The sequence below is a fragment of the Copadichromis virginalis genome, linkage group LG17 (assembly GCF_057382275.1).
Source record: "Copadichromis virginalis isolate Kocher_CV1m ecotype Utaka linkage group LG17, C_Virginalis_male_GT1.1, whole genome shotgun sequence".
Taxonomy (NCBI): domain Eukaryota; kingdom Metazoa; phylum Chordata; class Actinopteri; order Cichliformes; family Cichlidae; genus Copadichromis; species Copadichromis virginalis.
In genome coordinates, this window is record NC_140634.1 from 3,284,772 (window position 1) to 3,308,452 (window position 23,681).

The window sequence follows — 23,681 nt, forward strand, 5'->3', positions numbered from 1 at the left end:
TTTAGAATGTTTAGTGTGGTGGAATTTTTTCAGTTGCAGTTTTAAGACATTTAATTATTTATTTCATATGCGAACACAAACATTTGATGCTTCTTTGTACTTATTTTACAGGCAAATCTGACCAGCTTGATCATTTAAAAAGTGCAAAAGCATATCAGCATTTTTTTCCCCCTGTAAACTAAATGTTTCCCGTTTTTAATTTTGTTTTTATTGAACTTTAATGATATTTTGCAGTCTCTGTGACTGAATTCATGATTGTGTATCTTTTTCACGAATTGTGACATTTCACCGTTTTAATGCCAGAGTCTCTCGCCAACCAGCTGTTACGCCAGTAGCTGGACTCATGTGTCTGGGATCCGTGCAAAAATGGTTGAAGTTGTAACAGATGGGAGTGTCTTTGCAGTGAGTACGTCTGGTCATGTGTACCAAAGGTAAGATTGTGAGCCGTGTGTTTTACTGCCAAAATCAATAAAATTACAGTCTAGTTTCACGTTAGTGTCACCAGTAACTCTGGAGCAGGGTTTCAGTTTAAGCACCACATGTTCACAGATCCTTTTCATTTTCAGTTTGCTCTAAGGGCGATGAAGGAAAATATTTTTTTTTAGCTGTCCACACAAACACTTAAGAAGGAAACTGTGCAAACCGTGCATTACATTACATTGTCACTGGATCTGTGTTTGGCTAGTGATAGCAAAAATGCAACTCTTTTCATGTTTGGCCCTGTTTTGCTGCAAATAATACACAGATTAGGAAATTGATCTGTTATTTTGCAGACTCTAAAAATACACATAAACTAATCTGTCATTATGCGGGTCATTTATCACATAATATTAAATCTGTAGAAATAATTTACAACTTAATTTGGCAAAATCAGTTATTTTGCCATGTTCTTATAGACCAGGGGTCGGCAACCTTTCTGATGGCGAGTGTCATTTAAAATTTCCTCAGAAGTCAGTGTGCCATATGATTGCATTAGCAATAAATTTAATAACGCTCTATATTAACAGTTACACAATATATAGAACCACTTTATAGAATTATATTTGTTTGCAGATGTTGGCAGCTATCAGCGAATAGTTATCAGCTATTTGGAAACAAAAAAAGACACTTTTTAATCCATAACAGCAAATGAACTGTACAACAGAAAATACAAATGCTATTTATGGTCTCCTCACAACAATGATAAGAAAAATAAACTAAGCCAATATGGCATGTTTGTTAATACAGAGACACATGTTAATGTGATCTCTGGTCTCCCACTCAGAGACACAGGTCTGCGAGTGTCCAGCATTCAGACGGCTACCTGAGGACTCATGTGAGAGAAAATCTGCTCACACAGATATGTAGAGACAAATACGCTGCAGCAGCATGTGAGTTCCTGCACACTGTAACCAGCAGACTCCAAACACAGCACCCTCAGGCCCTTTTCCTGATCTCTGGGGACTTTAATCACATCTCCCTGTCCTCCACTTTCCCCACCTTCACCCAGTATGTTACCTGCCACACCAGAGACAATAAAACATTGGACTTATTGTATGCCAACACCAAGGAGGCATACAGCTCATCACCTCTTCCTCCCCTGGGGGGCTCAGGTCACAATCTGGTTCATCTCCAGCCTGTGTATAAACCTCTTGTACACAGAGAACCAGTAGTGAAACGCACAGTAAGGAAATGGTCGGCAGAGACTGAAGAGGCCCTGAGGGACTGTTTCTGTTCTACTGTGTGGGACAACCTCTGCAGCCCCCTGGAGGATGACCTCAACAGCATCACAGACTGCATTACGGATTACATGAACTTCTGTGTGGACAACACCATACCCATCAAAAAGGTATGTTGTTTTTCTAACAACAAGCCACGGATAAATCCTGAAATTAAGGCTCTCCTCAAGGAGAAGAAGAGAGTCTTTAGATCTGGAGACAAACAGGAGCGGAGAGTTGTTCAGAAGAAGCTGAAATAGAAGATAAGGCAAGGAAAGGAAAACTACAGGAGGAAGATGGAAGAGCAGCTGCAACAGGACAACATCAGAGGGGTTTGGAACAGCCTGAAGACAATCTCAGGACAAAAACCAACCCCCCAGGCTGCAGGAGACTTGGGGTGGGTGAATGACCTAAATAAATATTTTAATAGGTTTGATCAACCACCCACCCCTCCCACAGCATCGTCCCCCTGCTGCAATCTCCTTCATCTTCAGGGCCTGCCTGTCCTTCATCTCAGGACTTCACACCTCTCAGCTTCACACCTCCCAGCTCCCAGTCATTACACCCACCCCTGGCTTCTGTGTACTCCAACATACACACCACTCCCCCAAAATCCACTCTTTCTATCTCAGCACTTCAAGTGAGGAACAAGCTTCGCAAGATCAAGGTGTGGAAGGCTGCAGGTCCAGATGGCGTCAGCTCCAGGCTCCTGAGATGCTGCGCAGATGAACTGTGTGGCATCCTAGGATATCAACCTGAGCCCGTCACTGGGGAAAGTACCACCGCTGTGGAAGACCTCCTGTGTGGTATCGGTACCAAAGACCTCCCATCCCAAGGACCTCAGCAGCTACAGGCCGGTAGCCCTGACATTGCACCTGATGAAGACCCTCGAGAGGTTGGTTCTAAACCATCTGCGCCCCCTGGTGAGGTCTTTATTGGATCCACTGCAGTTTGCTTACCAGCCTGGCATTGGGGTGGAGGACGCCATCATCTACCTCCTGCACCGAGCTCTGACTCACCTGGAGAAGCCTGGAAGCACTGTGAGGATCATGTTCTTTGATTTCTCCAGTGCTTTCAACACCATCCAGCCACGACTTCTGAGAGACAAGCTGGAGTTATCGGGAGTGGACCACCACATGTCCCAGTGGATGCTGGACTACCTCACAGAACGTCCAGAGTATGTGAGGTCACAGGGCTGTGTCTCTGACACGCTGGTCTGCAGTACGGGGGCCCCACAGGGAACTGTGCTGGCACCGTTCCTCTTCACCCTCTACACTGCAGACTTCTCCATCCACTCCCCACGCTGCCACCTACAGAAGTTCTCTGACGACTCTGCCATAGTCGGCCTCATCACAGGTGAGGACGACTCAGAGTACAGACAGTGGACTCTGGACTTTGTGGACTGGTGTCAGCAGAACCACCTGCTGATCAACGCCGGGAAAACCAAGGAGTTGGTGGTGGACTTCCGGAGACGCAGACCCACCACACTGACACCAGTGAACATCCAGGGAGTGGACATTGAGATAGTGGACTCTCATAGGTAACTGGGAGTTCACCTGAATAATAAACTGGCCACAACACCGATGCTCTTTACAGGAAGGGTCAGAGCAGACTCTACCTGCTGAGGCAGCTCAGGTCATTTGGAGTCCAGGGAGCGCTTTTAAAGACCTTCTATGACTCTGTGGTGGCATCTGTCATTTTTTACAGTGTTGTATGTTGGAGCAGCGGTTTAACGGCAGCTGAGAGGAAGAGGTTGGACAAAGTCATCAGGAAGGCCAGCTCTGTTCTGGGATGCACCCTGGACCCGGTGCAGGTGGTGGGAGACAAAAGGACTCTGGCCAAAATAACATCTCTGATGGACAGAGTCTCCCACCCCATGCATGTAAATGCTGCTGAACTGCAGAGCTCCTTCAGTGACAGACTGATGCATCCTCGATGCATGAAGGAGCGTTTCCGCAGGTCCTTCCTCCCTGCAGCTGTCAGACTGTACTACCAGAACTGCTCCCAACAAACATAGATGTTCACATCTGCGCTGTAACTGCAATAAGTTAATTAACCGATTCGCACTACAACCTGCTCTGCCTCTTATCTGTAGTTATTTTTATTTAATTTAACAACTGTACAATACTCTCTGTATATAGTAACCATTGTCCTTAATGTAAATATGTAAGAAATTCTGTATGTTTCTGTTCTGTGTCCTGTATACTGTTTGTTTGTATATGTGTCTTTTTGGCTGCTGTTACAACCAAATTTCCCCTTGTGGGACAATTAAAGGATTATTCTATTCTATTCTTCTATCTATTCTAAATAATGTCAATAAGGCCTCTGCAATGTTCTGAAGACAGTTAAGCTTGTCAGGTAGTGACGTCCAGCAGGTGAACATGCAGCTCCATGAACACTCACAGCTGTGGATTCCAGCTGCTTCGATGTTGCATTAACTGGCATTACCTCAGCCAGTAATGCGAGACAAATCCAGCTGCTCATTAAAGATTTCTGGTTTGATCAGAAAAGAAAACATTGGTCCAAACGCCTGAAAGTCCCAAAAATGCATTGTGTCTCGAGTCTACGGATGTATCCGTGTATTTCCATGGTGCTGATGCTGTGCTGAGTGGACAGCTCCTGAAGCTTTTGAAGTGTTGGAATGTGGAAAGCTAACAACGTCCCTCTAAGTTATTTTTAGCCAAATACAAGTTGAATCTGGTAGTTGGGGTTGTTAGCTATGATACCATCATTAAGAAGCGACACAACTAATGTGAGTATGCGAGCTAATTTGCGATGTGCACCGCTGGCCCAGCCATTTTTTTTTTTTTTTTTTTTTTTTTTTTTTGATGCACCTTCTCAGATTAATTCACTGCGTGTCGTGCTCAGGGCTGGACTGGGACACAAAATCGTTTTAATTAGAGACCGGCCCACCAGGTATTAAAGCCATAAAGCCTTTGAATGAAAGCAAATGCTGCTGTGACAGTGATGTACAGTCTTGTTGGTGTATATATATGATTTCTATACATTTTACGTCAGATAAAAACTTTGGTTGTAAGCTTCAGATAATTATTTAATAACAGCGAGACATTTTAAATGAAAATAAGAAAGTATTTCTTTGTGCCCCCCTCTCCCTGTTAATGCCCTCCTTGGCCCCCTGGCAAAACTTTGCTAGACCCACCCCTGCACAGTTACCAGCTGTCAGCTACTTAGAAAAGGATCCTGGTGTTATTTGTCTCTCAGAAACCGTTCATAACTTCAACTCATCCATGTCACCTAAAAGGTAAACCTGTTTCTCCATCACCTGTTCAGCTCTGATGATTCAGTAAGGACATCTCCTGGTTTCATCTTCATGTTTCCCTCTCACCAGATATACAAACCGACATCATAACCAGCAGCTTTACAGCTGTGGCTCCAGCAAACCTCAGCTGATACTAGAAATTAATATTAAATAAATTCTAACAACAGCTGATCATGCCTAGACGTGCTGCAGTTTAGCGCGACATCTGGCGGTTTCCTCTTTCTGGTGCAAAGTGGGCTATAAACAAAAACGAGAGAAAAGCTGATCAGCTGATCATTGATTAGTTTCATGATTGAAGTAGCAACAGGAGAGGGAGGGAGAGAATGAGAGAAGAAGAGGCAGCTGTGCAGCGTAACGACAGAATAACTCCAGCTTTGTGTCTTTTTCCATCCCAGACAAACTGCGTCCCTTCTCAGCTCAACACGAAACGTGTAATAATTTCTCTGAATACGAGACGATTCCGTTTGTACGGGACGGTTGGCAACTCTAGTAACTAACCTTATGAATAAAATAAAGTTCACTATCAGTAACATCATAGCAACCACCCAGCTTTATAGAAACTAGAGATGGACCGATCCGATATTACGTATCGGTATCGGTCCGATACTGACCTAAATTACTGGATCGGATATCGGAGAAAAATAAAAAATGTAATCCGATCCATTAAATATCACGAAAGCACCTCACAAAACTTGCAACACGCCGTAACTCGCCTCAGAACGTCGGAGCAGTATGCATCACGTGATAGAGCAGCTGTGGCATGCGGGACCTGTCGTGGTCTGGATAGCATTTGGAGCTTCGCTAGCAACCTGGCATTTCATCTCCGACAAAGTTATCCCCGAGAGAAGTAAAGCAAGTGTGTAAGTCCATCTCTGAATGTTTGTAAAGCATTCCCACGTTAAGCTTAACGAGCGACTGCCTCTCGCTCTCCGGCTGCTACTTCAATCGTGAAACTGCTTAATGATCAGCTGATCGGCTTTTCTGTCGTGAGTCTCTCTTGTTTGTTTTTGGTCCACTTTGCGCCAGAAAGAGCAAACCAGCGGCTGAACAACAGCAGCACGTTTAAGCTTGATAAGCTGTTGTTAGAATTTATTTAATATTACTTTCTACACCAGGATCTTTTTCTACGTAGCTGACGGCTGGTAACTGTGCAGGGGCGGATCTAGCAAAGTTTAGCCAGGGGGGCCGATAGGGCATTAACTGGGAAAAGGGGGCACAAAGACATACTTTTCTTTCTTATTCTCATTTAAAATGTCTAGCTTTTAATAAATAATTATCTGACACCCAAAGTTTTAATTTGATGTAAAATGAATAGAAGTCAATTACTGTATATAGTGACTATTAAGTCTAATATATATACCCTAGTAAGCTATAGTACATTTTCCTTTGGGAAGGTACCATCTGTGCAGTCTGCAATTTTGTTGAAGAAAGATGTTGAATCTATTTAATATTTCTTGAAAAATAATTGATTTCTGTGCATTTTTTTTTCACACTGCATCAAATTAAGGTTGATTACGTTGATTAAGCATCATGAGGTGGAGCGTGAGGGGTGGTTCCCTATTTTTTTATTTTTTTATTTTTGTTGTTGCTGGGAGTTGGAACCCTATTAGTTAGGTTGCTTAATATTTACGCTAAGTACTCTTTAAAATACCAGAATAGGGAGGATGGTGTAGGTCCAAGTTTATTAGATTGATCAGTATTGCTGAACTATGAAATATTTTTTTTGTATACAGGTATAACAGAATAGCTTTAGTGTAGTTGTTGTTTTAAACTTGAGTATGAACTTGCAGACTTGCAAAATGCAGCAAGATATTTTAAAAAACAGTTTTGTTGATTAAAAAACACTATATCGGATTCATATCGGTATCGGCAGATATCCAAATTTATGATATCGGTATCGGTATCGGACATAAAAAAGTGGTATCGTGCCATCTCTAATAGAAACTCTGTCATGCTAGCTAGTACGCAGTACGAGTTATTGTAACTGACTGTAAAAAGTCAGCACAACGAAAATAAACTCCAGCTAAACTTGGTTCATATCTGACCCAGATAGACTGCAGCTTTGGTGAGGCCAAATGGCATGACGAGATACTCGAAATGCCCCAGGTGAGTGTTAAACGCAGTCTTCCACTCATCCCCCTCCCGAATGCCGACCAGATGTAGGCGTTGCGGAGGTCGAGTTTAGAAAAAAATAACGGCACCCTGCAGGAGCTCAAACGCGGACGCCAGCAGTGGGAGAGGGTACTTGTTCTTGACAGTTATGTTATTTAACCCCCGAAAGTCAATGCAGGGGCGCAGGGTCTTATCTTTCTTCTCAACAAAGAAGAATCCCACCCCGAGGGGAGACGTGGAGGGCCGAACAATACCTGATGCGAGGGAATCTGTGATGTAACGCTCCATGGCCTCGCCTTCAGGCTTAGAAATACTGTACAAACGGCTGGTAGGTAGGGACGCTCCAGGAAGAAGATCAATACAGCAGTCATAGGGGCGGTGGGGTGGGAGCGACAGTGCTCGGTCCTTACAAAACACTGGAGCAAGGTCGTGATAATCGCTGGGAACTTTAGAGAGGTCAGGGGTCGTGGAAACCTCTGCTGGGATATTATCTGTGATGTTAGGTAATGCCGACTTTAAACATTGCTCGTGGCATTTAACACTCCATCCTGTCAAGCAGCTGTGAGACCAGTCTATTTGGGGGTTGTGCTGCTGTAGTCACGGATAACCTAATACCAGAGGTGTTTCAGGGGCTTTGAATAAAAACAGACTGATCTTCTCAACATGGTTGCCGGAGAGTAGCAATTGGATCTCCTGAGTACAGTGAGTCACTTCGGCAAGTAATTTCCCATTCAAGGCTGACACTCTTAAAAGAATGCAGCGACTGTATCTGTGCACTGTTCAGAACTTGTGGAGGTCTTGGCAATCAGATGCAGGCCGTTTTACATCCCAAGAGAGTTTACTGTGATGATCATCGTTGCTGTTTACATCCCACCTAGTGCTAGCACAAATGCTAAAGCTAGTGGAACACTCAATGAACTCTAGAGGATTATCAGTGATCTGCAAACAGCCCACCCTGATGGCTTCTTCATTTTCGCTGGGGATTTTAACAACACCACACTTAAATCAGTTGTACCCAAATTTCACCAGAACATTAACTTTGCAACAAGAGGAGACAATATGTTGGACCTTGTTTATACAAACATTAGTGGTGCAACGGATCACAGTTGATCCAAAATCCGAACCGATCCCACTCCACTGTTCAGTACGCACGTGATCCGAAGATTCGAAAAAGGAAAAAAAAAAAGTATGTGTATGGTGGTCAGTCTGTCAAGCGATAGTTATGGTCAGCGCTAGCGGTCCAAGTGGTGAAGCAGAGGAGTTTGCGGCATTTAAGCAGCACTTTGTTGCCCAATCCGACCGGGCTAAAGCTATTACTAACATATTGGGGTGTTTAGCTGCAGACGGGAGGCCGTATTCCGTTGTGCAAAACAAGGGGTTTAAACTGTGATGAACGTGTTTGAGCCATGCTATGATATCTCGTTGCGCGTCCACTTCAGTGTGACAAGATCATTCCGAGCATGTATGAGCAGGAAAAGTTTAAAGTTATGGCTAAACTGTCCCGGGCATCTTCTGTTGCTCTGACTACAAATGGGTGGAGCTCCAGGGCAACGGAAAGCCACGTGACCATGACCGCTCGTTGCGGAGTGGTAGATACAAAGCCCTGCACTGATTACATTAGATTAGATGAAACTTTATTTATCCCTCAGGTGGGTTCCTCCGGGAAATTCAGTTTCCAGTAGCACAGCACCGACAGAAGTTGCAGAATGTGAGCAGAAATATACCACATATGCACATATATAAATACAGAGTATACAAAAGGGATAAATAGAATAAATAGGAATAAGAATACAAGGGAACGGCACATTTCAAGTGAGTCTATTACACCGTTGGATATTAACAAAAACGATTGCACAGTGAAAAGGCACTACAGCTTACTTGTTCCCCCCTCCTTTGTTCCCGTTTCCCCTCCCTCTCCCCTCCAGCGAGGAGTTAAACAGTTTAATGGTGTGTGGGACAAAGGACTTTTTAAGTCTGCTGGTCCTTGACTTTAGGAGAAGCAACCTGTCACTGAACAGACTCCTCTGGTTGTTTATAGCCGTGTGCAGAGGATGCAGAGGCTGCCCAGCATGGTCCACAATGTCCATATTGCACCTTAATTTGTTTTTATATAAGTGTGTGGAATGAGTCTTCAGTTGAATGTTTTTAATAGGCAAAAAATACTTAAATAAGTAAATGGCGAGTCGAATTTTTGTCTTTTTTTTTTCTATTTTTGCTGATCCGAAAATTTATCCGATCCTTGACTTAAAACCGTGATCCGATCCGAACCGTGAGATTTTTGATCCGTTGCACCACTAACAAACATCCAGCATGCATACCAGGCTTCACCCCTCCCCCACATCGGACAATCAGACCACATCTCCATACTTCCCACTCCAGTCTAGAGACCCATCAACAAACGGATCAGACCAGCCTTCAGAGAAGTGAGAACATGGCCAGAGGGGGCCATACCTGTTTTGCAAGACTGCTTTGAATGCTCAGACTGGGATATATTTAGAGAAGCTGCTACATACTCAGACACCGTGGACCTGGAGGAGTACACAACTTCAGTGACCAGCTACATCAGCAAATGCATTGAGGATGTCACTGCCTCCAAGACCGTCATCACCTATGCAAACCATAAACCCTGGTTCTCTGCAAAGCTACGCAACCTGATGAAAGTCAGAGACTCTGCCTGTAAGGCCAAAAATAGAGAAGCTTACACTACAGCCAGAGCAGATCTATCATGGGCCATCAAAGACGCAAAGCGGCAGTATGCACATAAGATCAACACACATTTCACAAGTACAAAGGACACTCGGCGCATGTGACACGGCATCCAAACAATCACGGGCTACAAGCCAACACCTCCAGCATGCAGCAGTGATCCCTCTCTGCCAGACCAACTAAATGACTTCTTTGCACGTTTTGAGACAGAACAAAGAGCCAGAAAGGAAGATGCCCCCCTCACCCAATGACCAAGTACTTTGTCTGTCCACAGCAGATGTCAGGATGACACTTCACAGAGTAAACCTGCGAAGGGCTGCAGGACCTGACAACATACCTGGCCAGGTGCTTCGGGAGTGTGCTGACCAGCTCGCAGGCATCCTCACGAACATCCTAAACACATCACTGAGCCCAGCTGTGGTACCTGCATGCCTCAAAACCACAAATCATCCCAGTGCCAAAGAAGTCCACTGTGTCCTGCCTCAATGACTACCGGCCGGTGGCACTTACGCCCATCATCATTAAGTGCTTTGAGAGGCTGGTATTGAGGCACATGAAAACTCAGCTTCCACTGAATCTGGACCCGCTACAGTTTGCTCATCACCAAAACCGCTCCACAGATGATGCCATCTCATCTGCTCTTCACCTTTCTCTCTCCCATCTCGACAAAAGGACACTTATGTCAGAATGCTGTTTATTGACTTCAGCTCAGCATTCAACACAGTCATTCCCCAGGAGCTGGTAAAGAAGTTGGACTCACAAGGAATAAACACCTCCCACTGCATTTGGATCTTGGACTTCCTAACTGACAGGCCATAGTCTGTCTTCATAGGAAATAAAACCTCCAAAGTCGTCAGACTGAGCACAGGATCGCCGCAGGGCTGTGTGCTTGGTCCACTGCTGTTCACCCTGCTAACACATGACACTGTGCAGTACAGCTCATTTTTACCGAAACATAGCATGTTATTTATTTGTAATTCCTAGTTATACATCTCTTGAAGATATATCCTTTATATATTTATAAATGCACCATGGGGGGCTTAGGGTGAAACAGCATTTCGGTACACTGTATACTGTGTATACTACTGTACTGACAATAAAGCTCTTGAATCTTGAATCTGAAGTAAGCCTGCAGAGCGAGAGCGAAGTGCTCTAATAGGGTGATATGGTACTACAAGGTCATTAAGATAAGATGGGGCCTGATTATTTAAGACCTTGTATGTGAGGAGCAAGATTTTGAATTCTGGATTTAACAGGAAGCCAACGAAGGGAAGCCAAAACAGGAGAAATATGCTCTCTCTTTCTAGTCCCTCTCAGGACTCTTGCTGCAGCATTTTGGATCAGCTGAAGGCTTTTCAGCGAGTTTTTAGGACTTCCTGATAATAATGAATTACAGTTGTCCAGCCTGGAAGTAATAAATGCATGAACTAGTGTTTCAGCATCACTCTGAGACAGGATATTTCTAACTTTAGAGATGTTGCACAAATGGAAGAAAGCGGTCTTACATATTTGTTTAATATGTGCTTTGAAGGACATGTCCTGGTCAAAAATGACTCCAAGGTTCCTCACAGCGTTACTGGAGGCCAAGGTAATGCCATCCAGAGTAAGAATCTGCTTAGATACCATATTTCTAAGATTTTCAGGGCCGAGTACAATAACCTCAGTTTGATCTGAATTAAGAAGCAGAAAGTTAGCATCCATCCAGGTCTTTATGTCTTTAAGATATTCCTGCAGTTTAACTAAATGGTGTGTGTGATCTGGCTTCATGGACAGATAGAGCTGGGTGTCATCAGCATAGCAGTGAAAATTTATGCTATGTCTTCTAATGATGCTGCCTAAAGGAAGCATGTATAATGTAAACAGAATTGGTCCTAGCACTGAACCCTGTGGAACTCCATAATTAACCTCAGTGTTAAGCTTGAACATGAACAAACTGTAAATGACTTGTGGTTCAAACTAGCCTACCATCTATTACCATTAGTTCATCTATAAATTCAGCATCAAAAGTAACAAATTCTTGACTTTGACATAATTATGACATTTACGGGTCAATGTGAAGCACTTCTGTTTGAACTGAGGTGGAAAATGGGTGCAGCTACTCTGCTGTACAGGAGGAGGTGTTGTTGCATTGTGCATCTCCCATAGTGGGATTTATAATAAAAGAACACCAGAGGTCTGGACCCTGTTAAACTGGTGAATATATAACACCATCATAATCTCATGTAAGCTTGTCTACTATGTGCAATGATCACAAAGCAAAGAGCCAAAACAGTGACAGGAAAGCCAGTAACTGTGCTGAATAAAACTTGCAAAAATAAAAAACTGAATCCAAACAGTCTCAGCGAATCAAGAGTTTATGAAAGGATGGCAGGTGAATGATACAGAAGTAAATATCTGACAGCATTCTAGTAGTTATGCATGTTGTTGCTGAATCACTTAAGATGTAATCACAATAAAACAATCAATTATTTTCCCACGTGAATTTTTCCATTGTTGACATAATGCTGATCAGTTTTTACATTGTTTTATGCGACAGAAGAGGAAAGACTACAACCACTAGCATAAACATTTCAGGATGGTCCCATAGTCAGTCACGGCCCACAGATTGCCACGATCATAGCTCACATGGTTGATGCGAGAGGGCATTGGTATTTTGGTCCAGCTCGTGCCTTGTGGAGTGCTGCTGTCGATGCCTTGTCTGTAGAGAGAAGACATTGATACTTAAATCATTGGATCTGTTTTATTTGTGCAATTGAGGGTTTGGCCTCAGCTCCTCGCCATATTATCTATCCTGAGTTAAGAGTTGTAAGTCTCATGGTTGCTCGGTCTGGTGACCCAAATATAATGTTTTTGATTACTTCATGTTCTGTGATTTGGGGGTTTCTCGTGGTCTAGTCTGTTGCATTTCTAGCTCCTTTGGTTATTCCTTAGTATTGTTGGTGATTTCTAGACTTTAGATTTTGTTAATGTTCTGTGTTACATCTAGTTATCTAGGTTTCTATGTTCGTGTATTTCCTGTTTTACTTTGGTAGTCTCATGTCCTGTGTTAGAGTTTTCTGTTTTGCTTCCTTCCTGTCTCGTGTGTCAGATTAGGTTAAGCTGTGTCTCTCTTCTGTACTTATTGTGTGTTTTCCTTTGTTCTTTGTCGGGTCGTCTGCATTTCCTCTGCTCTTCTTCACTCCACATTTCCAGGTTTCATGTTTTCTAGTTCAATGTTTCAAGTTTCATGTTCACCTTTTCCCAGTTTAGGTTTTGTTAGTTTCCTTTCTGCCATTTGTTTTGTAATATTTGTTGCAGCCCTAAATAAAGGCTTGCTTTCTGTTAACATCCACCTCATTTGTCTGCATTTGGGTCCGCATTCTCTTCTCTCCACGCCGTCTGCCTTAGCAGGCGTGACAGGAAGAGGTAAATATGTTTAACAGATGTGAAAAATGAGATTTCTATGATTTCTTTTAAGTGAACACCTAAATGTATTATAGAGGAGAGACAGATCATTCAAAGAATCCACAACTGAAATCTGAAAATTCTTAGTTACTGAGTTTCTGAGTTACAGAAACTATGATGATTATAAGTAAACATTACTAGTTTTCTTTTGTAGCATTTGACTGGTGATTCTACACATGAACATTGTATGGCTCAGTGATCATTACAATGAAAGTCGCTTCTAGAAAGATTTAAGCACAAATTGCCTTCGTGAGCAATTTGTTATTCATTTGTGGAGAGGTCATTCTAAGGTTGAAGAGCAAAATAGTGGTTGATCCATTGCATGGATAACAACAGAGGAGTCAAAAACACAATAACCTGATTCAAACAGAGACTGAAAGAGTCAAAGCAAAAAGAAAGAAAGAAGAAAGAACAGAAATACTGCCAGGGCTAGTTAAAATGCTTTCAGACTAGATTAAGTGTTTACCTTTGGAAGACTTCTCCTCCTCTATTTACAACAAAGACGCTTCCATCAGTCCCAATTTCAACCATTACTGCAAGACCATCCACTTGTATCCAGCCACTGATGCCACAGGTGCTCGGTGTTACTTTCTGTCACGAAAAGCAAATATGGTGAGATGTCTTGATCATACAAATAACAACACAAATGATCATTAAAATAAAAAAATAATTTACTGTGAAGTAGATGTTTTGACCTGAGTTCACTCCCCAGCATCCATATTTTGAGCTGCAACTGACATACATTAAAAGCCCAGGCAGGGTTGTCCAGCTCAGGGTGCTCTGTTCCCTGTAGGCTGAGGCAATGGTGCTTTTCAGACAGTGGATGGTGGACTGGTAGCTAACTCCCACCACCTGACCATCTCCTCCAGCATCCACCTGCTGTAACCTCTCACCTGAAGACACAGAGGTACAGATCATTCATTCAAACAGCTGCTACCGCGCACACTCTACTGTCTTAAGTCTGTGATAAAGCTCACCATTCTCAAAAACAAAGCTGCCAGCTACGTATTTGTAGACCCTGTCGTCGAGCTCAACACCCCAGATTCCTGCAGGTCCCACTGAGACATGCTTCAGGGTGAGTGAGCCCATTTTGTACCACTGTGATCCAATCAGAAAGTATGCATAATTGTTGATGTCTGTCATCACAACGTTCCCCTGCCCAGCATCAATCTGTACAGCAGGAAACTGTTGTGGACCCTCCGTGCAAGTGCAGCCTGTGAAGAGAAAACCATCAGTCATATGAATGGAACCTTTATTTATTTTAAGGATAAAAATAATTTGCTTCTTGGTTGGTTTAAACAAATATAGTAAATGATAGTGTAGTTTTATTTTGAAAAACTGGACTTACCATGACTGACTGACAGGTAGTTTAGCATTAGCAGCAAGGCTGCGATAGCTTTCATCTTGTTTCTGAGTCTGTCTGCTGCAGGACTCTTCTGGGTGTGTTACTGGATGTTTGCTGAGCTACTGCACTGCACCGTTTGCGTGAGTGTGCATTTTATAATTTACCAATTATTGTGAAACATGAAACAGATTTTCTTTCTTTTTTTTTTTTCTTTTTTTTAATTTTTTTTACACAATTTAGGCAAAGGAGGAAGTTGTGAAACGGGGATTTTTTTCAAGTACAACCACAAAGCAACGACTGAGGATTCTTCCAAGATAAAATGATTTCCATAAAACATACAAACCTTCCTGGGACATATTTCTATTAGTTGGGGAAAGTTACTAGTGGCAACTTAACTTTACTTTGAAGTTATTCCATCTTATTAATTAGTATTAGGTCCAAGCTACTCATGATTCATAATCATCTTTTGGTTGTTTATATATTGAAAACCCTGTTTGTGCAGCTCTCTTGAAATATATACTCTAATCTCTGTTCCTTTCATGGGGTCTTACTTTAGATCCTGAGTTCCACCATACTACTGCAGGTAAAGTTGTTAATAGTACAACAATAGCTGAGGCTGTGATTATGACTCAATTCCAGACTCTGTAAATCCAAACCAAATCATGGCTGATTCTGTAAATGTCTTTGATTATGTAAGAAGTCTGTGTAATTTGTTTGTCTTCTGTAGAAGATAAAAAGAACAATATCTGTTTTGTCTCCTTTTGCCAAATGAACTGCTGCTCTAAAGAAAATTCAAAGAGGATGGAAACAGTTTCTTTTAAAAAGCTGTACAAATGCATTAGTTTGTCTTTTTAGAGGCTTTGGTATATTATGTATGTTATTAACTTTAGTTTTTATTTGTAAATATAATGATAATCTTCAATACTAGTTTGTGGACGGAGACCTCCTCCCTAAGGCTGAAGTTTGCCCCTGCTCACTGAGGATGAGGGTTATCCAGAATAATGAGTTAAAAATCTAGGTATACCATCAAAGACTGACTGAAAAACACTGGTTACAAAACACTTTTAAAAATAGTTCAAAAGTGCTGTCACGAATGAATAGCACATCCCAAAAGAGAAAGCCACAGATGTGGAAAAAATTTGGATTTCTAGAATATCAGTATGAAAGCCATGAATAACTGTTTAGAACAATAGCTCATATCACGATCATTTTGCTTTCTGTTGTAATCAAAAGATGAAACAGAAGTAAAGAATAAAAGGAAATGAATCAAAGATTTTATTGAAGATATAATCAAGGGGAAAAAATGCCCACTCTGGGTCAGGGACGAGTTCCTGCCCCAAGTGGAGGAGTTTAAGTATCTCGGGGTCTTGTTCATGAGTGACCGGAGAACGACAGACAGATTTGTGCTGTGGCTGCAGTCATGTGGACCCTGTACCGATCCATCAGGGTGAAGAGGGAGCTGAGTATAAAAGTGAGACTCTCAATTAGCCGGTTGATCTACATCCCTACCCTCACCTATGGTCACCTAAGCTGTGGGTAGAGACCGAAAGAATGAGATCGCAGATACAAGCACAGGAAATGAGCTTCCTCTGAAGGGTGGCTGGACTCTCACTTAGAGACAGGGTGAGAAGTTCAGCCATCCGGGAGGGGCTCAGAGTAGAGCTGCTGCTCCTCCACATCGAAAGGAGCCAGTTGAGGTGGTTCAGGCATCTGACAAGGATGGGCGCCTCCTGGTGAGGTGTTCCGTGCATGTCCCACCAGGAAGAGGCCCCGGGGCAGACCCAGGACATGTTGGAGAGTCTCTCAGGTGGCCTGGGGGAGGTGGCTGGGGAGAGGGAGGTCAGGCTTCTCTGCTTAGGCTGCTGCCCCGGTGACCCGGCCCTAGATAAGCGGAAAAAGATGGATGAATAATCAATAACAGTTTTCATAATAAGTCTTATATATATATATATATATATATATATATATATATATGTATATGTGTATATATGTATATGTGTGTATACATATATATATATATATATATATATATATATATATATATATATATATATATATATGTATATATATATATATATATATATATATATATATATGTATGTATGTATATGTAAAAATTAATGTAAAATGAATCAGCGAGCTGTCGGCTTTCAGCCCCGACCGTGTCCGTGCCGTCGGGTGAGAAAGGCGACATTTCATTGATTCTGATCCGCTGGTCGGCGCTTTGTGTCTACGTCTTTGTGCAGAAGCCGTGTTCCTGCTCTCATTTACTGTTTTAGCTGTTTGGTGGTTGTCAAAATTTTGTGACGTTTCACCTGAGATTCTGGAATTTCGGGCAAAATGCATTTATATTAAAAAATCGATTCAGGATTTTAATGAATCGATATCACGTTATCCAAGCCAGAATTGATTTTAATCGATGAATCGATTATTAAAACCCACCCCTAATTTCCACGTTTAGAGTTTTGTTTGTTTTTATGCTTGCCAGGGTTTTTCATAGTTCGTGTTTCCTTTCTAGCTTACCCAGTTTAGGTTATTGCTTAGTTTGCATTGTTTTTGCCCTTTTATTTTGTACAATTCTGTCTGCCTTAATAAATGGCTCATCATCAGTTAAGTTTGAGTTTTAGAATGTCTGCACCTGAGTCCACTCTTCACACTCCACACAGTTTGCCTCGGCAGATTGTGACAGAACGATCCGACCATTACATGGACCCAGCAGACAGTGAGCTGTATGAGCGCCAGGAGGCAGCCATCGCCCAGCTGGAGGAGGAGTTCCGCTGGAAGCCGTGGCGTGCTCCGGATTTGTGGCATATGGCACATACCACTGCGAGCAGCTCCCGCCTTGTGACACAATAGCGGCGTTCAGCTTTGTTGAAGGCCCGATTATGGTATGCCACCACTTTCTCCCCGCCGGGTGTCACCTGGGCTAGCACTGCACCAGATCCGACACTGCTGGCATCTGTGTCAAGGACAAAGGGCAGAGTGGGGTCAGGCGGAGAGAGCACTGGGGCCCCCACTAGGGCTCCCTGCAGTGAGGTGAAAGCTACCTGGCAGCCTGCTGTCCACTGGAAGGTCACTGTCAGGGTCTTGGGAATGGGCGACCCAGGATCCCTGAGCAGTTATTTATTATTATTATTATTATTATTATTATGTGTATTTTGGTGTTGCTGCTGCTCTTCTCCATGCTTGTAGATGTGTGTGTGTGTGTGTGTGTGTGTGTGTGTGTGTGTGTGTACGTCTGCGGGTATGCTTGGAGGATGGAGCTCAGCCACCTGCAGGCCTGAGGGGTGTGGCCCTGTGGAAGGACTGGCCACACCCGAAGCCACACACCTGCCGCTGATCAGGGCTCGTCGGGGGAGCTACTTAGGAGAGTCTTGGAGCTCCCACCGACGCGGGATCATTGCATGAGACTCCACGTTAGTCGTCCTGTTACCGAGTTAGTGTGTGTATGCCCGCAAGTTGTATGTGTCCTGACGGCTGCGTCTTTTGTTTCCCGCAGGAGGAGCGTGGAAGACACGGGAGCAGCGAGCACCGGGGGGTGCTGACACGGGAGCGGAGAGCACAGAAACACGGAATATTCACGGGGAGACACGACACGGGAGTCTGGGAGAACACGGGGATTTATTGCTACGTTGTTTTTCACTTTGTAAATAAACGCACTGCTTGAACTTTGAGCTCCGCGCCTGGGTCCTCCTTCCCCACTTCCCCACGGTCTGCCAGCCAGACTGTGACAGTCACACCCTTTTGGAGCAGGTGGAACAGTGGCGCGGCTATGCAGGAGAAACCCCTTACAAACCGTCTGTAGTACGACGCCAAGCCCAGGAAGCTCTTTAACTACTGCACAGATTTTGGGGCGGGCCAGTCCTTAAGAGCTTGGATCTTATCATCCATGGTGCCGACCCCCCCGGCCCCCAGTCGGTGGCCCAGGAATGCAACCTCACGTCGCATTAAGCAGCATTTCTTTGGGTTGAGTTTTAGCCCTGCTGCCAAAACCCTCTCCAGGACCCGTCTGAGGGCCCCAAGGGCAGCGTGGAAAGAAGCACCATGGACCAAGATGTCGTCCAGGTACACCACACATTCTCCGCGGGAAATTCCAGTGAGCACCTTATCCATGAGTCTCTCAAACGTGGCAGGGGCATTGCAGAGGCCAAAAGGAAGAACTTTAAATTGCCATAAGCCTCCGCTGGTAATAAATGCAATCTTTGGTCTGGCATCTGATGCGAGGGGTACCTGCCAGTACCCGCTGCGTAGGTCTAGGGAGGAGAACCATGAGGATCCCGCCACAGTGTCAAGGGTCTCATCTATACGCGGTAGAGGATATGGGTCCAGCCCCTCAATGTCATTAGCTAGGTCCCTAATGGATTCTCCTGGTCGGCGGCGGCGGCAGCTGCACAGTTCGGAGCGCAGCAGGCTCAGAGCAGAGCAAGAACTGTGCAGCCGCCTCTTCAGAGCCCCGACCAAAGCATCATAATCCCCCCTGCCCTCTGGGTTCAAAAGCAGCAAGCTAGACAGGGCATCGCCAGTAAGGCACATAGCTAGCTGCAGGGATTTCTCTTCAGCAGACCACCCACCAGCCCTGGCCAACAGTTCAAATTGTGCATGAAAAGCTTCCCAGTCAGCCTTGCCATCATACCTGGGGGTCTTCATGGAAGCGTGGACAGTGCCTCTATACGTCAGCATGTCTTTCTCCACATCCCCAGCCGCTGTAGAAGTCCCCAAAGAGCTCTGCCGGCCACCCGAACGGTGAGAGGATGCAAAGCCGGCTTCTCTCACCATATCCGCTGTCGTTTGTCCCCGGTCCCTGGCGGAGTAGTCGTGTCCGTGAGCTTCTGATGTAGGTTCTCGCTTGATCTTGGAGTAATTTATCGGAAGCATTCCGCAAAGTCCCGCAAAAATCTCCAGCGTCCACAGCCAATGCCGTGAGTCGGGGCGACACGAGCGCAGATAACTCAGGAGGCGAAAGCTTCACTTTCACTTCTGACAGCAGTGTAGCGTCCCTCCGACAGAAGACGCAGACGATCAGCGTTCCGGTTACCGGTGTTTATTCAGAATAGTAACACGGGCTACTGTGGGCCGTAGCCAACGCCAAAACAACAGGGAAAAAGCGGGCTCTCCAGCAACAACCCCCGACTCTCTCCTCTCTTCCGCCACACACACACCCCCATTCTCTAACCCCGTCCCCCGAACACTCTCAGCCAACCACATACATACTCTTCTCCAGACTCTCTGTGGCCCTTTCTCAATATGCGTACTTGTGCGTACTTGCGTTCTCGTGTACTCGTGATACGTCATCAGTCAGAGACCAAGTACTGTTCCAATTCGAAGTACGCATCAAGCCGAGAATGCGAAAAAGTCTCGATTGTGTTCTCGCTCCGCCCGTTTTATCGAGCATGCATCGGTGGTGACTTGTGTGGACTTGGTATCCGAGAATGCATTTCGTCCAAAACTCAAATGCGGCAATGGCGGACGAGCGCGGCTAAAAACTTTTAAATATTACTCTTTCTGGGTCACAAAATAAACTTTTAAGTTATTTTCAAGCGAGAATGTAGCTGTGTAAACTTCAAATATCTGCTCGATTTATCAAGATATCATATATTTCCAAACGCGCTCCGATGTTTTCGGAGACGTCTGTGACCCGCCAGCTCCATAGCAGACAGCGAGGTCGAGGATTATTAGAGCCGGCGAGAACAGCGGACTCCCGGTACTTTGTTTTCAACCCCCCCTGAGAAAGGGCCTGATCGGATTGACAGGCCAACCGGCCTCTAGACTACTGCACATTCAAGGACACTCAGTAAATCACCATGCTGCGGGTGTGGTCCAAATATGCCATAAGTAACTGATAACACAACAGTCAACTAACTTGTAACCCAGTCCGTTACAGTATCATGCTACTGCAGATTAAGCACTGCAGATAGTTAGGATGTACTTAGTAGATTGTTTGGCTGCATCAGATATAAACAACATATGCTGTTGTTTTACTGTTATTAACAAAACAGCAATCTATTAGCCTTAAAGGGTTCGTGGGTATTTAAATCTACTGTAGATTTCAGTAAATTAACTCCAGGAAGTTATCAGTTCTTGTCTTTAGTTTCCAGTAAATGCTAAAACATTTCCTCCTTTATTAGTTATGTGGAACTTTCTGAAAAACCAGTTCAGTCTCATAGTTCAAATGTGTCAGCGTGGTATAAAAGTAACACACGTATCAAAGGGCAGTAGCTCAACAAAGATACAGAGATTCATTCCTTTAGCAAACGGACTCACAGACAATATGAAATCTTTTGCAGTGTTCTTGTTGGTGCTGAGGTACCTGTCTGTCAGTCATGGTAAGTCCTGATTTTAAAATGTGACACTGCACATTTTACCTTCATTGAATTCTATGAAGCGCCTTGAGGCGACTTTTGTTGTGATTTGGCGCTATATAAATAAAATTGAATTGAATTGAATTGAAGCCAATGAAGGTAAAATAAATAGAGCAAAACAAAAAGTTTAAAAGTGATACATCATGCATTGAGTTAACTTGTGCTTTTCTCTTCACAGGCTGCACTTGCATGGAGGGTCCACAACAGTTTCCTGCTGTACAGATTGATGCTGGGCAGGGGAACGTTGTGATGACAGACGGCAATAATTATGCATACTTTCTGCTTGGATCACAGTGGTACAAAATGGGCTCACTCAACCTCAAGCATGTCTCAGTGGGACCTGCAGGAATCTGGGGTGTTGACCTCAACAACAGGGTCTACAAATACGTAGCTGGCAGCTTTGTTTTTGCGAATGGTGAGCTTTATCACAGACTTAACACAACAGAGTGTGCACAGTAGCAGCTGTTTGAATGAATGATCTGTACCTCTGTGTGTCTTCAGGTGAGAGTTTACAGCAGGTGGATGCTGGAGGTGATGGTCAGGTGGTGGGAGTTACCGACACCTCCACCATCCACTGTCTGAAAAGCACCATTGCCTCAGACTACAGGAAACAGAGCACCCTGAGCTGGACAACCATTACAGGGGGTTTAATGTATTTCAGTTGCAGCACAAAATATGGATGCTGGGGAGTGAACTCAGTTCAAGCCATCTACTTCACAGTAAATTATTTTTTATTTTAATGATCATTTGTGTTGTTATTTGTATGATCAAGACATCTCACCATATTTGCTTTTCATGACAGAGAGTAACACCGAGCACCTGTGGCATCAGTGGCTGGATACAAGTGGATGGTCTTGCAGTAAAGGTTGAAATTGGGACTGATGGAAGCGTCTTTGTTGTAACTAGAGGAGGAGAAGTCTTCCAAAGGTAAACACTTAATCTAGTCTGAAAGCATTTTAACTAGCCCTGGCAGTATTTCTGTTCTTTCTTCTTTCTTTTTGCTTTGACTCTTTCAGTCTCTGTTTGAATCAGGTTATTGTGTTTTTGACTCCTCTGTTGTTATCCATGCAATGGATCAACCACTATTTTGCTCTTCAACCTTAGAATGACCTCTCCACAAATGAATAACAAATTGCTCACGAAGGCAATTTGTGCTTAAATCTTTCTAGAAGCGATTTTCATTGTAATGATCACTGAGCCATAAAATGTTCATGTGTAGAATCACCAGTCAAATGCTGCAAAAGAAAACTAGTAATGTTTACTTATAATCATCATAGTTTCTGTAACTCAGAAACTCAGTAACTAAGAATTTTCAGATTTCAGTTGTGGATTCTTTGAATGATCTGTCTCTCCTCTATAATACATTTAGGTGTTCACTTAAAAGAAATCATAGAAATCTCATTTTTCACATCTGTTAAACATATTTACCTCTTCCTGTCACGCCTGCTAAGGCAGACGGCGTGGAGAGAAGAGAATGCGGACCCAAATGCAGACAAATGAGGTGGATGTTAACAGAAAGCAAGCCTTTATTTAGGGCTGCAACAAATATTACAAAACAAATGGCAGAAAGGAAACTAACAAAACCTAAACTGGGAAAAGGTGAACATGAAACTTGAAACATTGAACTAGAAAACATGAAACCTGGAAATGTGGAGTGAAGAAGAGCAGAGGAAATGCAGACGACCCGACAAAGAACAAAGGAAAACACACAATAAGTACAGAAGAGAGACACAGCTTAACCTAATCTGACACACGAGACAGGAAGGAAGCAAAACAGAAAACTCTAACACAGGACATGAGACTACCAAAGTAAAACAGGAAATACACGAACATAGAAACCTAGATAACTAGATGTAACACAGAACATTAACAAAATCTAAAGTCTAGAAATCACCAACAATACTAAGGAATAACCAAAGGAGCTAGAAATGCAACAGACTAGACCACGAGAAACCCCCAAATCACAGAACATGAAGTAATCAAAAACATTATATTTGGGTCACCAGACCGAGCAACCATGAGACTTACAACTCTTAACTCAGGATAGATAATATGGCGAGGAGCTGAGGCCAAAACCTCAATTGCACAAATAAAACAGATCCAATGATTTAAGTATCAATGTCTTCTCTCTACAGACAAGGCATCGACAGCAGCACTCCACAAGGCACGAGCTGGACCAAAATACCAATGCCCTCTCGCATCAACCATGTGAGCTATGATCGTGGCAATCTGTGGGCCGTGACTGACTATGGGACCATCCTGAAATGTTTTTGCTAGTGGTTGTAGTCTTTCCTCTTCTGTCGCATAAAACAATGTAAAAACTGATCAGCATTATGTCAACAATGAAAAATTCACGTGGGAAAATAATTGATTGTTTTATTGTGATTACATCTTAAGTGATTCAGCAACAACATGCATAACTACTAGAATGCTGTCAGATATTTACTTCTGTATCATTCACCTGCCATCCTTTCATAAACTCTTGATTCGCTGAGACTGTTTGGATTCAGTTTTTTATTTTTGCAAGTTTTATTCAGCACAGCTACTGGCTTTCCTGTCACTGTTTTGGCTCTTTGCTTTGTGATCATTGCACATAGTAGACAAGCTTACATGAGATTATGATGGTGTTATATATTCATCAGTTTAACAGGGTCCAGACCTCTGGTGTTCTTTTATTATAAATCCCACTATGGGAGATGCACAATGCAACAACACCTCCTCCTGTACAGCAGAGTAGC

The 23,681-nt window shown here is 43.5% G+C and overlaps 3 protein-coding genes and 1 pseudogene across 3 annotated transcripts; 2 read left to right on the forward strand and 2 right to left on the reverse strand.

Moving 5' to 3' along the window:
* The first annotated feature begins 366 nt into the window (after positions 1 to 366).
* On the forward strand, positions 367 to 2,341 carry LOC146688775 (uncharacterized; annotated as a pseudogene).
* Positions 2,342 to 12,133: 9,792 nt separating this feature from the next.
* On the reverse strand, positions 12,134 to 14,747 carry LOC146688776 (fish-egg lectin-like). Its single transcript, XM_085436222.1, has 5 exons — positions 14,588 to 14,747; positions 14,217 to 14,453; positions 13,915 to 14,132; positions 13,706 to 13,830; positions 12,134 to 12,493 (listed from the first exon to the last, which is right to left on the reverse strand). Exons 1-5 carry the CDS (start codon positions 14,640 to 14,642, stop codon positions 12,352 to 12,354), a joined length of 777 nt encoding a protein of 258 aa, XP_085292348.1. The 5' UTR covers positions 14,643 to 14,747; the 3' UTR covers positions 12,134 to 12,351.
* A 1,091-nt stretch (positions 14,748 to 15,838) lies between these two features.
* On the reverse strand, positions 15,839 to 19,983 carry LOC146688777 (uncharacterized). Its single transcript, XM_085436223.1, has 2 exons — positions 19,218 to 19,983; positions 15,839 to 16,465 (listed from the first exon to the last, which is right to left on the reverse strand). Exons 1-2 carry the CDS (start codon positions 19,457 to 19,459, stop codon positions 16,096 to 16,098), a joined length of 612 nt encoding a protein of 203 aa, XP_085292349.1. The 5' UTR covers positions 19,460 to 19,983; the 3' UTR covers positions 15,839 to 16,095.
* LOC146688778 (uncharacterized) lies at positions 19,974 to 23,437 on the forward strand. Its single transcript, XM_085436221.1, has 5 exons — positions 19,974 to 20,907; positions 21,122 to 21,358; positions 21,445 to 21,662; positions 21,746 to 21,870; positions 23,079 to 23,437. Exons 1-5 carry the CDS (start codon positions 20,712 to 20,714, stop codon positions 23,218 to 23,220), a joined length of 918 nt encoding a protein of 305 aa, XP_085292347.1. The 5' UTR covers positions 19,974 to 20,711; the 3' UTR covers positions 23,221 to 23,437.
* The last annotated feature ends 244 nt before the right edge of the window (positions 23,438 to 23,681 follow it).

Coding starts and splice junctions, on each gene's coding strand:
- LOC146688776 (XM_085436222.1), bottom strand. CDS start 14,642: ATGAAAGCTATCGCAGCCTTGCTGCTAATGCTAAACTACCTGTCAGTC. Junction 14,133..14,216: donor CAGCTTTGTTTTTGAGAATG/GTGAGCTTTATC, acceptor CTGTGTCTTCAG/GTGAGAGGTTACAGCAGGTG. Junction 13,831..13,914: donor GTCAAAACATCTACTTCACA/GTAAATTATTTT, acceptor TTTTCGTGACAG/AAAGTAACACCGAGCACCTG.
- LOC146688777 (XM_085436223.1), bottom strand. CDS start 19,459: ATGCTTCCGATAAATTACTCCAAGATCAAGCGAGAACCTACATCAGAA. Junction 16,466..19,217: donor GCTTCCATGAAGACCCCCAG/GTATGATGGCAA, acceptor CCGCTTATCTAG/GGCCGGGTCACCGGGGCAGC.
- LOC146688778 (XM_085436221.1), top strand. CDS start 20,712: ATGTGGAACTTTCTGAAAAACCAGTTCAGTCTCATAGTTCAAATGTGT. Junction 20,908..21,121: donor GTACCTGTCTGTCAGTCATG/GTAAGTCCTGAT, acceptor TTCTCTTCACAG/GCTGCACTTGCATGGAGGGT. Junction 21,663..21,745: donor TTCAAGCCATCTACTTCACA/GTAAATTATTTT, acceptor TTTTCATGACAG/AGAGTAACACCGAGCACCTG.